Source organism: Typopeltis vanoorti, chromosome 17, assembly GCF_054136105.1.
Source record: "Typopeltis vanoorti isolate ZY-2024b chromosome 17, IOZ_Tvanoo_1.0, whole genome shotgun sequence".
In the NCBI taxonomy this organism is placed as follows: domain Eukaryota; kingdom Metazoa; phylum Arthropoda; class Arachnida; order Uropygi; family Thelyphonidae; genus Typopeltis; species Typopeltis vanoorti.
In genome coordinates this window covers 13,945,001-13,959,836 of record NC_143565.1, presented here as the reverse complement: position 1 = coordinate 13,959,836, position 14,836 = coordinate 13,945,001, and the positions used below count along the sequence as shown (strand labels likewise).

Sequence of the window (14,836 nt, the reverse complement as noted above, 5' to 3'; positions counted from 1 at the left end):
AGGACGTATGTGAAAGTTTTTTGGATATAGATGATTTTCATCCCTTAGTGTTACACCACCACCCTGTTTATTGGAGGGATTTTTCCTTTTTTTATTTAATGAAGTAAGTTCATTTTCTTGTTCACTGATTGGTTTAATTAAATACTGCAGACATTTTTAAATGTCATGTATCAAAATAAAATTTTTACTGTAAAACAAAACAATTGCTTTGTAAAGTAATAACTGAGTTATAAATATTTTTGAATTTTCATTGAATGAGTTATTGAATGAGGCTGAAATGACTTCTGTTCTCTGAAAAATACTTTGGTGGCTATCATTTGGGAAAATAACTGTCCTAGGAATAAGTTTTTTGAATTATCCAGAATCATACTTAGCATGTACATAGTTCAAGAAGTTTCTTTTTTGATAAAACCAAGTTTCACTGTGCAAAAATTTCATGAGAGAGAGAAAACGAATAGATACATACTTGTGCTTAGCAATAATGGGTAAGTTATATAGTGGATTATATGTAAGTTATACATATTATATGTATATGAGTTATTATATTATATGAGTATATAATGAGTTATAATGGATAATGTTATATAGTGGGGAAAAAAAGTAAATAAATGAAATTTAAGAGAGCACATTAAATGATTTTTATTGCTTGGTTTTATGAATATGATGTAAAAACAGCTTCTTCCATGGGTGATATATAATATGGTATGGCATATACACACAACAAAAAAAAAAAAAAACAGTACCGAACTTACTCCATAATATATATATTGTTGTAGTTATTCTTTTTTGCACCATGCTGTATACATCACCCTTAATATATTAGTAGTCTAAGTTAAGGGGGATAGTAAATCCCGTATTATTTTACAGCTGGAGATACGGCTTTTATTAGATTAGTAGTCTATTATAATTCCATAAAATGCAACTATAACACACTAAAAGCACTGCGCATTAAATTGTTAATTTTAATTATAAATAATTTGATAAGTTCAAGCAAGTTTTCATAATTTAATTTTTCGCTTGTAGGTGGGGGGATCACTTACATGTGGAATTTTTAAAATAGAAATGCTGTTTTGAAATTAAAATAAAAATGATCAACTTTTTGTATTTCTGAAATTTTGCAGATGCTGACTGCTTTGTGGAGGAAATCAGATGGATTGCAAACAAAACAGAACCAGCCATTTTATACAGTGTAATTGTTACATGTGTGTGTCTGTATATATATGTGTGTGTGTGTGTGTGTGTGTGTGTGTGTGTGTGTGTGTGTGTGTGTGTGTGTGTGTGTATGTATTGGGAGGAGAGTGTATATGTGCATGTATATATGCATATGTACATCTAGAATTTGAGATGAAATTTCACTGATAGAGAAGTACTTCACAGCTATTGTTTCTCTATCATTTACTGATAATCTGGACATCAGTGCCTTCTAATAATGAAGTTCTAGCATATTTATGAAGTGGATTATCATTCACCAGATATGTTTCTAGATATATCACAATCAGTACTATTTAAAAAATATATATATTTATATATTTTTCATGTGATCTTCATGAGAGAAAATGAGAGAGAGATATGTTAGTATGCTGAAAGAGACCAATGTTGCTTTCTTAATTTTAAGACCTATCAGAAAGTTAAAAAATATATATTGAAGGATCAGCATGGGCTCAGACAAAGGAATGATAGCTGGGTTTATCTGCATTGAAATTCCTTTAAGTACAGTCCATCAGATTTGGCTTTTCCATTATTGGTGTTCAACAGTCCCAGCATATCCTCAGACTAGACTGCAGTTATTATAAAAGAAGGAAAACTAAGAATAACTCCAGTGCTTGCATGTTTTATAGTAATTATAACAGTGCTTCTTGATGTAAAAATATTCTTGTGCAAAATTAACATTTCTGAGTCTGAAAAAAAAGTAGCCCCCCCCCCCCAAGTATTTTTAAGTTTAATCTTATCAGACTTGATAGGTTTATGTATGAATTTTATCAAGCCAATTTTTTGTTTGAGTTGTAGTGCAACCATTAATTCTAAGAAGTTACATGAAAATTCTATCTAATGAAATTAACTACTATAGAATACATTTGACATAAATTCTATGGAATAATGGTCTATAAAAAATTGCAAGCACTGTATGACACTACTAAGGACTCATAAATCATACCCACGACTCCTTCCAGCAACTGCTTTTATGAAGGAGCACTTTATAAGAATACAGGGTATGGCTCAAAAGTTTTGAGACAATTAAAATAAAACAACAATAAATATACCATGCTGATTTTATGTTAAACTTCAAAGTAGACGCCTCCTTTACTAATGCACTTGTTTGCACATTCAAGAAATTTGCTGATACCTTCCAGAAATGCCCTTATTGGAAGGCCGCTCATTCCCTTGTAGTGGCACTCTGAATCTCATTTGGTGTTTGGAAATTATGACCTTTTAACAAAACTTTCAATTTCTTCAGGAAAAGAAAATAATCAGCTGAATCAGGTTTGGCAGTTAGGGTGGATGGTGAAAGGCATGACTTTCCTGCTTGCGAAAAACTACTTCACAACCACAGCATTGTGTGAAGGTGCGTTGCCTTGAAGTAGGAACCAGTCATTGGATTGGTGCTGTCTTACTCAACTCATTCTTTGTATGAGGAGGAGGAGGAGGAGGGGGGGTCTGAAAAGTTCTGATAAACACCTAGAACAAAAATATTAAAGCAATATATATATATAACAACAAGAAAGAACATATGAGAATATAAGGCTGTGAAAGCAATTGTACACATTAGCATGACTCAATGCTTCACTGCTGTATGTATTTTGTATCATTTTGAGTGTTTCCAGAGCACTTTTACTGGCCTTTACACAAACTTTATTGCTACTCTCTGCTCCTCAATTGCATCAGTTAATGCATAAGAACCTACACTGACAAAAAATGCATGTTAACAACTGCTGATACTTGGTCATGTGATAGTCAAAGGCTCACTACAAATATTTCAAACAGATTCTACATGCAGCATCCTTGTGGTAATATTAGTCTCAAAACTTTTCAGCAGCACATGAAAGCAGAAATTTACTGACAGTCATAAGTTAACATGCTCAAGAAAAAAAAATGAGTGGTGTCTCCTATGGTCAAAGATTCATTGTGGAAGGCCTGCATTATGAATTACGAATGATAACCACTGTGAATGATTATTTACTTTACACACACATACACACTTGAATGATTCACTTGGACACATTCAGTTAACCACGCTACCGGCCAAGACGTCTATAGATGCCAAGATTATCATGGATGCGAAGTGCACATTAAAATTGTAACCATTGATATTACATTGAAATATATGATGGATACAAAGTATATGAGGATGAGTATTTCATCCATAATGGCCGGTAAGATGGTTAAAAAGAAACTATTTTAAAACAATACAGTTATGAACTGTTTGTACGTTTCAATAATTTCCTTAATTCAACTATCTAGAAGGTATCTCATAATTATTAAGCTGAGATGAACTTACTCTCTTCAGACAGTAATCATCGTCCCTAATACAAATAGATAATCTTATCAAGAAAGCATTTTATATCTCTTAACCTGGAAAAACACACATTAGCAGCAGCAGTAAATGAAATATCATAACAGTAAAAGCACATTTATGCTGAGGACTAAGCACCAGCTTTAATCATTCATAGTTTGTGGTGCACTCTTTCACAATGTTCCAGTGTTGGCAGGAATAGTAAGGGATTACTACTACCTAATCATTGCACAGTTTTCAAATATATTTTTCACTTTGAAAGAATATCTGCACATACTATAAGCAGGCACTGTCATTTATTCACTGTCTACAGAAATATTTTACACATATATAAAATGTGTTCTATTTTAATAGTGTTAAAAGTAGATTACTGTATTTTAAATATTCACATTAAATAGTTTTGACTTATATAAAATTTTCCTATTCTAAAACAGTGCTGTGCCATATGTTTGTTAGTGCACAAAAGTGCGCTAACAAACATATGGCACAGCACTGTTTTAGAAAAGGAAAAAAGTGCAGGTTTTTAATATATGTGTTTGTGTTATATATTCCAAATAAAATAATTTTTGGATGTTGAATTACAAAGTACTTCATTTAAAGGCAACTGCATATTTAAGATCACTTGATTTACTTATAGTGATATTTGAAATTTAGGTAAAAAGGTTTAATTCTCTGATGGACCAATCCTAACTGTTAATCACTCACAAGAGATAGAGAGAGAGAATAAAAGTCATAACATTATGATATTGAAAGTGGTGCTACCTGAAATTTCCTTTGTGTATCTGAACCCTATGAATTCTTTACCAGGTGACAAGGCTTATTGTGTATTTAAGAATTATAAGAAGTGATAGTCGTTACATAAAGAGCAGAACAAAATGCAAATGTGTAATGATAATGTAAGCATTAATAAAATTGATTTAACACTAAAAGAAAATAATTCAAAAGGCGAAAAGGAATACCAAGGTAGCAGTACACAGGAGACTATGAAGCATAATTGCCTTTTCACAAGTGGTAGATTCAGTTGGTGGATGTATCAGTCGAAAAAAACCTACTTTAAGTTATCTTCCTTAATGAATTGCTACTTATTTGTTCTTTTCTTAAAAATTTTCTGTAATGAATGCTGTTGCATTAAATCCTGTTATTGCTACATGTTTCTTTTTAAATCTAAGAAACAGTTGTTTTCAATTTTTAAATCATTATATTATAAATCATTACTGACAAATAAATTGAAAGCATATCTTACCATTATGTAGAGGTTTAGGTGAGACTTCTTTCAACAGTAATATGACTTTCTTTCTTCTGATTCCCATATACCTTGAATGCTTTTTACCTGAATTTCAGTTATTAAAAATTGTATGACCTTATATTGATGCTGTTAAAATAAAAAGTATACTTTGTGTTTCAAAATCTAAGCATGTAATTAAGAGTATGTGAATAATTTTTTGTCACTTCTGAGAGGGTTTACTGAGTTATATAATTTTTTCCCATTACAGTTGAAGTACAAGAAATAGGGAGAGAATTTTCATTGTAAATTGTTTTTTATGTTTTAACTTTTTTGGTAATTTTAAAATGAGTTAAGAAATGTATGTTAATTTGTGCTCACAGACCAATTTTAATTTTTGAAACTATTTTTTGGTTAGCTGTGATATACAAAGGCCCAATGTAGTGTTTTTCTTTGTACATGCAATGTTAGCAAAGTTTGCTAACATTGCTGGTAATTCATCTGAACTTGCGTGCTAAATCAAATGAACTTGCATGCTAAATCAAACTATCACTGATTTATATTTCAATACTGTATGTGGATAAAATTTGTACAGTTTGTTAAAAATAAGAAGAAAAAGAAATCTGTAAATTAATCTGAAGTGCGTGTGAACTTCTAGATTCATACCTCAGAATGTGAGGTTATCATCATGCTATGTTATGTAACAGTTGACATTTTGTTTGATCACTCTAAAGAGCAGAGTTTTACTTTGAAATTCTTTCGACATGAACACATGTAATCTCTGCATTATATTCTGCTAAATGATATCTGGTTCTTGGATCTGACTTAAGAAAATGTTTCAGAGCCAATGGCTGCCACATTTCAAATAAGATTATGGAATATTTCTGAAATAATTTTATTAAAACACTGTAGATTATCACCAAATGTATAATCCCATTCACATAATAAACTGATATTTGTGATATATCTTTCTAAATTAATTTTAGTATCTTATTTGAGAGTTATACCACCTTATCTTTATAAATCAAGGAATTAGTGTTAGACTTAACACATTTAGTGTAATATATACATTTAACATTCACTAAAACCAGCTGCTCAGATCTTCCTGGATAACTCAGCTGATAATCTTCTTGTTACTACAAAGGCTATGGGTTCGTATTCCATGTAAGGTTCGTTGTTTGTCAAAGCCTGTCATGGATAAACTTGTGTAGTTCCTATAGTTCATAAGGCTTATCTTTTAAAAAAAAAATCGCACTTGCAATAATGAAACACCAAATCTGTTTGGAATATGATTTGTTATGTTACTGAGAAAATAAATACCTTCTGAGGCATACAGGAAACCTTAAAATTTTTAGTCTAGACAAACATCCATATGAGTGCTATGCTTAGAAGTAAGGTATACAAAGTCAGTGCAGAAATGTAATATGTGAACAGTATTTTTTTATTTAATCTTTTGATCTGTTGTAACATTTATCCAGTTTAAAGTTTTTTTGCAAAGAAGCCCTTGTTCACTGCCACCACAAGTAACATATATGGCAGCAATTACCTTTACATGCATGGAGAAACTTGTCTCTTGCTCAGTATATAATGTGCCAGTGTTTATCCCCTCCCCTATCATTAAATTTGGAATATGATTTTTTACATAATTACCTCACATATTCATCATTGAACATGTCATATAAACAAGACCCAGTTTTGTCCTTTCAGCAGAAAATGAGTGTCCATCCCTTCAGTCAAGTTATTTGGCTGCTATACATGTACCTCTGTTTATTAAAAACACCTGTATTGTCTAACTACATTATGCTTATTTATCGTTATAAGAAGTTTTTTTTTTTTTCCAGTTATAAAATAAATTATACTAGGCCAGAAATTGTTTCAATCAATCCTTTACCCAAGCCAAACAAACAAAGGTTATACATGAAGACACTTCATGTGCAAACTTTGTTTACTTATGCTTGTGTAAAAGATTAAAACAAGAATATAGTTTCTTGTCTAGTATAATTTATTATATTTACACTAAACAAAATGCATTATCCTATTTTCATTTGGGGTTGCCTTTCACGGTTTTTTCTCTCCAACTTTTCCTGTGCGATTAATGAAATCCTCATTAAATCTGATTTGCCTCATCATGCATCATTCTCTTCTTTGACCTTCCCCTTGATCTTTATTTTTCAGTTGCTATCGCAAATGCTTTATTCTCAGCATAAAAAACAGTCATCTTCCTAATTGTCCATAAGAAAGGAAACACTAAAAGAAAGGAAAGTAGAACAGATGTTCTACTTTCCTTTCTTTTAGTGTTAAACGGTGATCAGCATACTTTATTTCTGTTTTTTCTTTGATAAGTGCAACTCTCAGATTTCCTTTAACACAATTCGCTCTTACTATAGCAAACACTACTATAAGAAATTCACTTATTCCATCAATCTACTGAAGAGTCCCAACAAAAGCCTCATAGATACAGTGCTATACCAATAAATAAATTAAATTAAAAATTAAAAAAAAAAAAAAACATGATGGCAAAGCAAACTTTCCACTCATTCATTATCTTTTATTTTCTTCCCTTGTTATGTCAGTCATTTAGCTCAACATTCTCACCACTGTCATGTATGTGTCTTTTTCTGTGATTTCATTTTCCAGCCTCCAGATATATATATATAAGAATAAGCCTAATTACAACTTTAACTTTTTAGGCCTTTCTGTAACATATTACTCCACTCACTTGTCTTTCTGCATGCTGTTTTTATTCTTTTAATTATTCTCTTAGATATCTCTGCACAATGAACCTAGAATATTTAAAGTATACCTTTGTTTTCCATGGTTATTCATCCACTTGTATACATCCCATTATATCTAATGTCCACCTTCGTGTATGTGAAGTTAGACATATATGATGGCTTGTTCCACGAGTCTTGTTTCAGACAGTCTCTTTATTCCTCCCTGTCTTTGTTAGCTATTATTTTCATCTGCAAATAACATGTATTATGATACGTGTTCTATATTTTACTTATCATTTCATCTAGAATAATAGTGAGAAGAACTTAGTGCTGAATGCTAATTGAGCTCTTTATCTTGATGTTATCACTTGCACCACCTGTATTTCTAACTTGAGTGATTACATAAATATCTTGAATAAGCCTTATATATTCATATTATTTTTGGAAAATTTTCCATACTAGTCCTCTAAATTAATATTAATTTTTATGGCTATTTGCCTATTTTTCTTTAGGAGTACCCTTGTATAATGTCACTAAGTTTTAAAAGAGGTAAACCGTGAGTAGACATAACTATACAAATAAATAACGGAAAAACTCACGTAGAAATATTATTTAATAGTATAATTTTCGCCTGTGTGTCACAGGCATCTTCAGTACAATTAGGCACAAAAATTAAACACTAACTGACAATTCCAAAAAGTGCCACCTAAGTGGCTGGTGTAAGATAACTAAAAAGGTCAATAACTTTCCTAAAAAAAAAAAAAAAAATTTAATACAATAAAAAGTTAGGAAAGATTAGCTGATTTGTAAAGTACTATCTCCCATTCAATTCTAACTTCTACATTTTTTCTATCTCCATATTTCCAGCCCCCTCCACCCTTTCCTTTTTTTTTTTGTCATACTTCAGCAGTGATACATAAATGATTATTGTTATATGCCTGAAGCTGCTCTCCAAAAGAACATTCTACAAATGTCCAAAATTATTCCTTTTTTATATTTTTCAAGTATCTACATCTCTAAAATTTCAATAATGCCTTAAAAAATTGAGTAAAAAGCCAATGATATTATACAAGAGGTACTCCTAAAGAAAAATAGGCAAAACAGCCAAAAACATTATCCTTATATATTAATCTAGGATACCTTTTCACTACATGCTCCATCAATTAATTCTCTTGACCATATCATTTACCTTCTTTGAAGTGACAAACTATCCAGGTTTTCTTATTTTCACTTCAACCTTTAATTTCAAATCAGTAATCTCTTAATACTTTTATGGTGTTGTCTCATCAACGTAATCTCTCAGTGGTGTAGAACCACAACTTTTACACCATTGCATCCCTTGAGGGTACATGGCAGGAATTTGATGATGATGATGATGCATATGATAGTCTTTCATCCATCAATATGTTATCGAAAAAGCTCTATCAACTACTCCACTCTTTCAAAGCCCTTCTAGTAAGTAGGTAATTAGGTTCCTGCTTTCTTGTTTTTCATTTTACAGTTCTTAAAGCATATTCTGTATCTTCTACTATTTGTATAATTATTATGTTTATTAGAATATACATTGCTATATTATGTTGCAGGTTTCCCCCTAATTTGAGTGTGTTTATTCATTATACGTTTTACTGTTGTCCTTATTCGTTCTTTCTCGTGATTTTGCTAATCTGTAGACTGCTATCCTTTAGTTTGGATTTTCTTTCCATTTATTTCTTCCTTATCTCTTTCATCAGCACATTTATTTCTCTGAAAATGGCCCTGTCTTCGACCCAAGATGTTGCTATAATTTTGGATATTACTCTTTGGCACTCCTTCACTATTGCAAAGCTGCATTCTTCATGTACTTTTTTCTCTACTTTTCTTTCTTTCTTTTCCAACATTGACCACTGAGATCTGTTTTAATGATTGTATCTTCATTTTGAGATATACTCTGTAATATATTTTGCTGCATACATGCATTGATAACACTTAAAGCATCATTTCCTAGCTAGATCTTAATTATCACTATCACTGAGCTTTTTCACCTCAGCCTTGTTCCTCTTGTTCACATCTGCTGCAATTCCAGCATCATTCTGTATTAGTTGACTTGCCACAGTATATATTAGCAGCTCATATTTATCAACATTTTCTCTGGACTATTTTCTTCTGACTTCTCTCTTGCATGCTTCAGTGTCATTGACTCTGTTCTAGGTTGTTACTTTAATTTAAATTAAAATTAAATTATGTTACACCTCCAGGGAGGGCATCTACTCTATAGCTCTGTCTCCACCACTCACTCAATCCACGAACAACAAACTACAACAACACCATCGCCATCTACCACTCGCCACTACTACCACTAATATTTTCACAGAGAATCAAAAACATCCATGCCCGCAGTGGGATTCAAACCCGCAGCCTTTTGGCTGGACAGCGGATATGCTAACCACTCGGCCAAACAGGCCGGCATTTATGCACTATCATCTTTATCTCTCCTGTTCCAGGACAGCTAAAAGCCCTTGGTTATTTCACATATACCTTTAAGATATTGCTGTACATCACTTATGGGAGGGACATTCTAACAGGTTGCTGAATTGTGATTGGTTTCATCACTTTGATGGGACTTTTTTTCACAGTTGATACTAGCCCTCTTCTAGGCTTGGGACAAGCAGTGTGGCTGAATTAGTCAACCACCATTAGATAATATTTTTCTAATATGCCAAAATATTAATTATTATTGAATGAATTAAGTGTAAGCTGTGTTTCTTTTTCTACATATTTTCACAGACAATCAAAAGACAACCATGATTTTGAAATGCCTCTCACATAATGGCTGAAGAAAGTGCTGCAATCTATAATTGGAGGCCTTCTGAATCACATACAAACAGTTGATGCAGAACACATCAGATGCATCCATCCAAAAAGTGTGCAGCAATTACCTTGTCATATTTGCTAGCCTCGATACTTCAAATGGTCAATTTTTTTTAATCATTTCTGAACAGTAAAACAGAATAAAAATTTGTTGATATTTTGTGCATAGAATTAGAATGAAAAAAAAAAAGTCAATGAAGAGAAGAAAGAATTTTGTGTGAATAATCTGAACTTGTAAATATTAAGATTGTAATTTTGTGGAGTATGAAAAGAACAAATATACAGTAAATTAAAGCCTAATAACATTCCATTAAATTCATTTTCATCTTCCAGAATGATAAGTTTCTGTATTAATTTGCTAATGCTGTATTCATAAGAACAGTATTTGTAAAATAAAGGAATCTTTAGAAATCTGAAAATAATTTGGTTTCTGTCTTCTTCACACTATTTAACATATTCAGCTTTTACAACAGTAAATGGCACTCTAACATATGTTGACTTGCTGTACGAAATGTCCCAACTGAAACCTTTAGGTATAGTGCTATGCAAAAAAAAATAAATAATAAAAATAAAATCATTGCAGCAAACTATAACAAAATATTCCAGTGGTCGCTACAAGTTTGTATAGTGAGAGTTGACTACATAACATATTTTTGTCATAGATATAAGACTAGATTACACATACAAGGATACAAATTAAACTTTATTTGTGAAATATTTCAACCTGAAATTTAAATTTACAGGACATAATCATAGTAGAATGGCTAGTAATACAAGGTAGAACATAAGGGATTATTTAAAACTGGCATAAGCTGCATAATGATATAAAGCTGTAGTAATAAATATATCACAGCAGCCACTAGGTGCTGAGTGTTACACATCAGTCATCGTGTAGGCTGCAAAAAGATGAATAAATGTTATATTATATTTAATGTGTGGCAGTATTGTCTTAAATTTGTAAATTGAGCATACTGTGAAATATTTGAGTATGGAATGTAGCGTTTTGTTAAATTTCTAAGGCAGTACTATACTATTTTAAATTCATTGTTTCTTGTTAGTGCTCAATCTGAATTTGATCAATATAAGTCTCAGCTTTGGCAGGGATCCAGGGAAGTGTTGGAAGAGGGTAAGATAATTCCATTGCATGAAGGTTGCTCCAAGACAGGTAGCAAACTACTACAGACTAATTAATATATCAGGAGTGGTTAAAGTATTGAAAAAGTTGGTTAAAGGTAAAATCCAACATTGGCACTCTGGGCAGCATGGTTTTGGGTAGGTATTAAATCTATTATTGCAACTTATTCACATTTTCTAATAAAGTGACAGCTGAATTGGATAAAGGTGGCTACACCATGATACTGCTCGACTTTGCCAAGGCATTTGACAGAATACCTCATGGAAAACTATTATATTACAAAAACTGGACCAAATGGGAATGGATATGAGGTTAGTAGCATGGACAGATACCAGAGTAGTACGTGGGGGAGTAGAGTCTAGGAGAATGGTGGTGACTAGTGGAGTACCTCAGGGTTTGGTAATAGGGCCACTACTGTTTAATTGGTACATCAATGACATAGGAAAAGATTTAAGAGGGGATATTCAGTTATCTGCTGATACAAAATTGGGGTGAGCAATAAATGTTGAAGAAGGTTATGTAGATATCCTGCAGGATGATTTAAATATATTTATTGTTGGCATTATGGGCAAAGGATATAAAGGATCATCACTTTGGGTTGAAAAGGTTGCATATGGTGTATCATATTGATGGTATTGGATTGTAGGAAATTGATGAGGCTAGGGACTTGGGGATAATGGTGGACAAAGAGTTGAAATTCAGAGGGCGTATTGCAGAAGTTGGTAAAATAGTTCAGAGGATTACTTGGATATTGAAAAACACTAACAATTAAAGATAAAGTTATTATTCCTCTTCTTGAGGCTATGATTTGGCCACTTCTTGAGTACTGTGCACAGATTTAGTCACCCAGGTTTCTAGGAGACTAGGAGGTCGTAGAGAGACCAGAGACAAGTTACCAAGATGGTGACATGTCTGTGGAATATACACTATGAGAATAGGTTGACAGTTTTTTGGTCACAAAATTTAGTTAATAGGCAGAAAAGAGTGAAACTTTTAAGACATTAAAGGAGATTTATAAAATTGATGCACAAAAATTTTTTGTGCATCAATTTTATGCTACATGCAAAAAATTTGCAGACCAAATTTTTTGCATGTAGAGTGATGAGTGAATGGAATGGATTGCCAGAATTGGTTGTGAGTTCCCTGACAGTGGATGGATTCAAAGAAAGGTATGATAGGATTTGTGTCAGGGGTGGCTCGTGCATAGATACTGTGGAACTGGAGCACTCCCAATATTTCTCAATACATAAATATATTTATTAATTTATTTATATTTGCTTGTAATATTTAATTTTATCATCAACAATTCTCTTATTTTGTATAAAAATAATAAAAATTCATCTTGTAGCACTTAGGAGGGCGAAGGACGATAGCAGCACTGTGTTTACCACAGCGTCATATTGCTACGCGCGCAAGTATATGCACGTCATAGTGAATTGCCAGCTATTAGCGTAATGCGGCACTGTCCGTCGCGCAGTTCCACTGTTGTTTATATGCTGTTTGCGTCAGTAGTAGAGTGTTCGTGGTGCTTATCGTGCTTACTCCGTCTCTTTAAATATTCGCAAACTCTGTCCTCGAAGAACGGCCACACCAAGTTGATTGGGACCGCATAACCAATTTATATATATGCAAGGATGAATTTGAAAGACGAATTATAGAATCCAAAGAAATAGTTCTGGACCCTTCACACTTGAACAACAATCTAAGCTACAATTTGCCTGATTCCCATAGCGCAGTAATCCAATACTGGCGCTCTAAAATTAGCTGTCACACACATTAAGTCTTATGTTATTTCTTACTCCCTGAAGAAGTCGGAATACCGATGAAACTAGTGATTTATTAAAGGTTTTTGTTATATATATATATATATATATATATAGACAAAGATGTCTGAGCGCAAGTGAGAAAAAAAAAAGTTATTGCTCCACCTTTGCCACGAGTTGCCTTGGTGTTGCACTACTTACTGGATAAGATAGTACAACACTATATTTAGTCCTGAAGATATTTTCAGGCGCAAACTTTGTTTGCTCTCACTGGGATAAAGGATTAAACTAAATCTATTATAGTCTAACCTAGTGATAAATAAATTTTCAACATCTTTCTCTAAATCCAGAGTAATTTTTAAAAAAGGTGATAAACCTTTTGGCAACTCCCATAGGCACAGATGACTTGCTACTGCTTCTGCCTGGTATCTCCAGCTCTGGGCCTGGCTCCCACTGAAGAGACCTCAATAAAGGTCGAAACTAGTCTGGGTAGATGGCCAATCCCTTTAATGCATAACAGTATACATATCCACATAGGAAATGTGTTTTGCATTATGGGAGATACTGGGTTAGAAGTGCCTGGTAGCTTGCTCCACCTTTGCCACGAGTTGCCTTGGTGTTGCACTACTTACTGGATAAGATAGTACAACACTATATTTAGTCCTGAAGATATTTTCAGGCGCAAACTTTGTTTGCTCTCACTGGGATAAAGGATTAAACTAAATCTATTATAGAGAAATCAGTTAATTTGTTACTTGATTTGGGACACATTTGCAGTGTTCACGCATGTTCTAATCATACTCCCATTCATTTTTAAAACTTGACAGTCACAACTGCATAAGTGTAGTTAAATAGTTAAAGAGCACTATTAATAATAATAATAATAATAATTATATATATATATATATATATATATATTGCTTCTTCTTTTTTAAAAAAATTTTTAGCACTACACAGTGGTACAGTGTACCGACACCTTTATTAACAATGACACATTAAATAAGGAGATGTGCAATTTAATTCAATTGCAGAGTGATTAAAGCAGACAACTACCTTCCTGTCATTTGTAGTCCTAAACATATCTGGAATGAAACAGTGTGAGGTCAACGGTTTTTTTTTTTTTTTCCCTTTCTGCGTAGTTTAAAACCCAAGTTTTCAGAGAGGAAATGTGTTCCAAAAATCGACTAACTCGTAAACCAGCCAAAGACGAGAAAGTTCTAATTAGCAAAGTGGACAGTCTAAGAGATGTGTAAGAAACACCATTTCCATAGAATTACACAGTTACAATAATAATAGTAATAGTAATTTCTTCAACTAGTGTTGTCTAATGCTTAGACTAACTTGTGAGATTTTTAAACTTCTGTGGTGGGATCATCACATGAATATGTATATTTACTGGTTATCGAGAAATGGAATGGTTTTCCATTTCGTCTCTGGAGTGAGGACAAAACGTTTCATGATAGCAAAATTCTTGGGATATAATAGCAAAATATTATTATTATTATTATTATTCGTAACACCTCCAAGGAGTCCGAAGATTCATCCCGGGAGGACACCTAATATACAACTGTCTCCACCACTACACTGAACCTCTACTACCAATCATCTCCATCAACCTCCCACCACCACAAGTAGTATTTTTGT

At 32.7% G+C, this 14,836-nt stretch overlaps 1 protein-coding gene across 4 annotated transcripts in view; it reads left to right on the top strand.

Moving 5' to 3' along the window:
- The window catches only part of LOC150097169 (Golgi apparatus membrane protein TVP23 homolog A-like), a 95,858-nt gene extending 85,142 nt beyond the window's left edge, over positions 1–10,716 (top strand). For 3 of the 4 annotated variants that reach the window (XM_090407087.1, XM_090407084.1, XM_090407085.1), the window contains 2 exons: positions 1,122–1,189; positions 10,211–10,716. In XM_090407087.1, coding sequence (XP_090263213.1) covers positions 1,122–1,189; positions 10,211–10,253 — 111 coding nt within the window. In that variant the 3' untranslated portion in view covers positions 10,254–10,716. Of the gene's footprint in view, positions 1–1,121; positions 1,203–10,210 lie in introns of all 4 variants that reach the window. The other variant, XM_090407086.1, reaches the window with a different exon arrangement.
- The last annotated feature ends 4,120 nt before the right edge of the window (positions 10,717–14,836 follow it).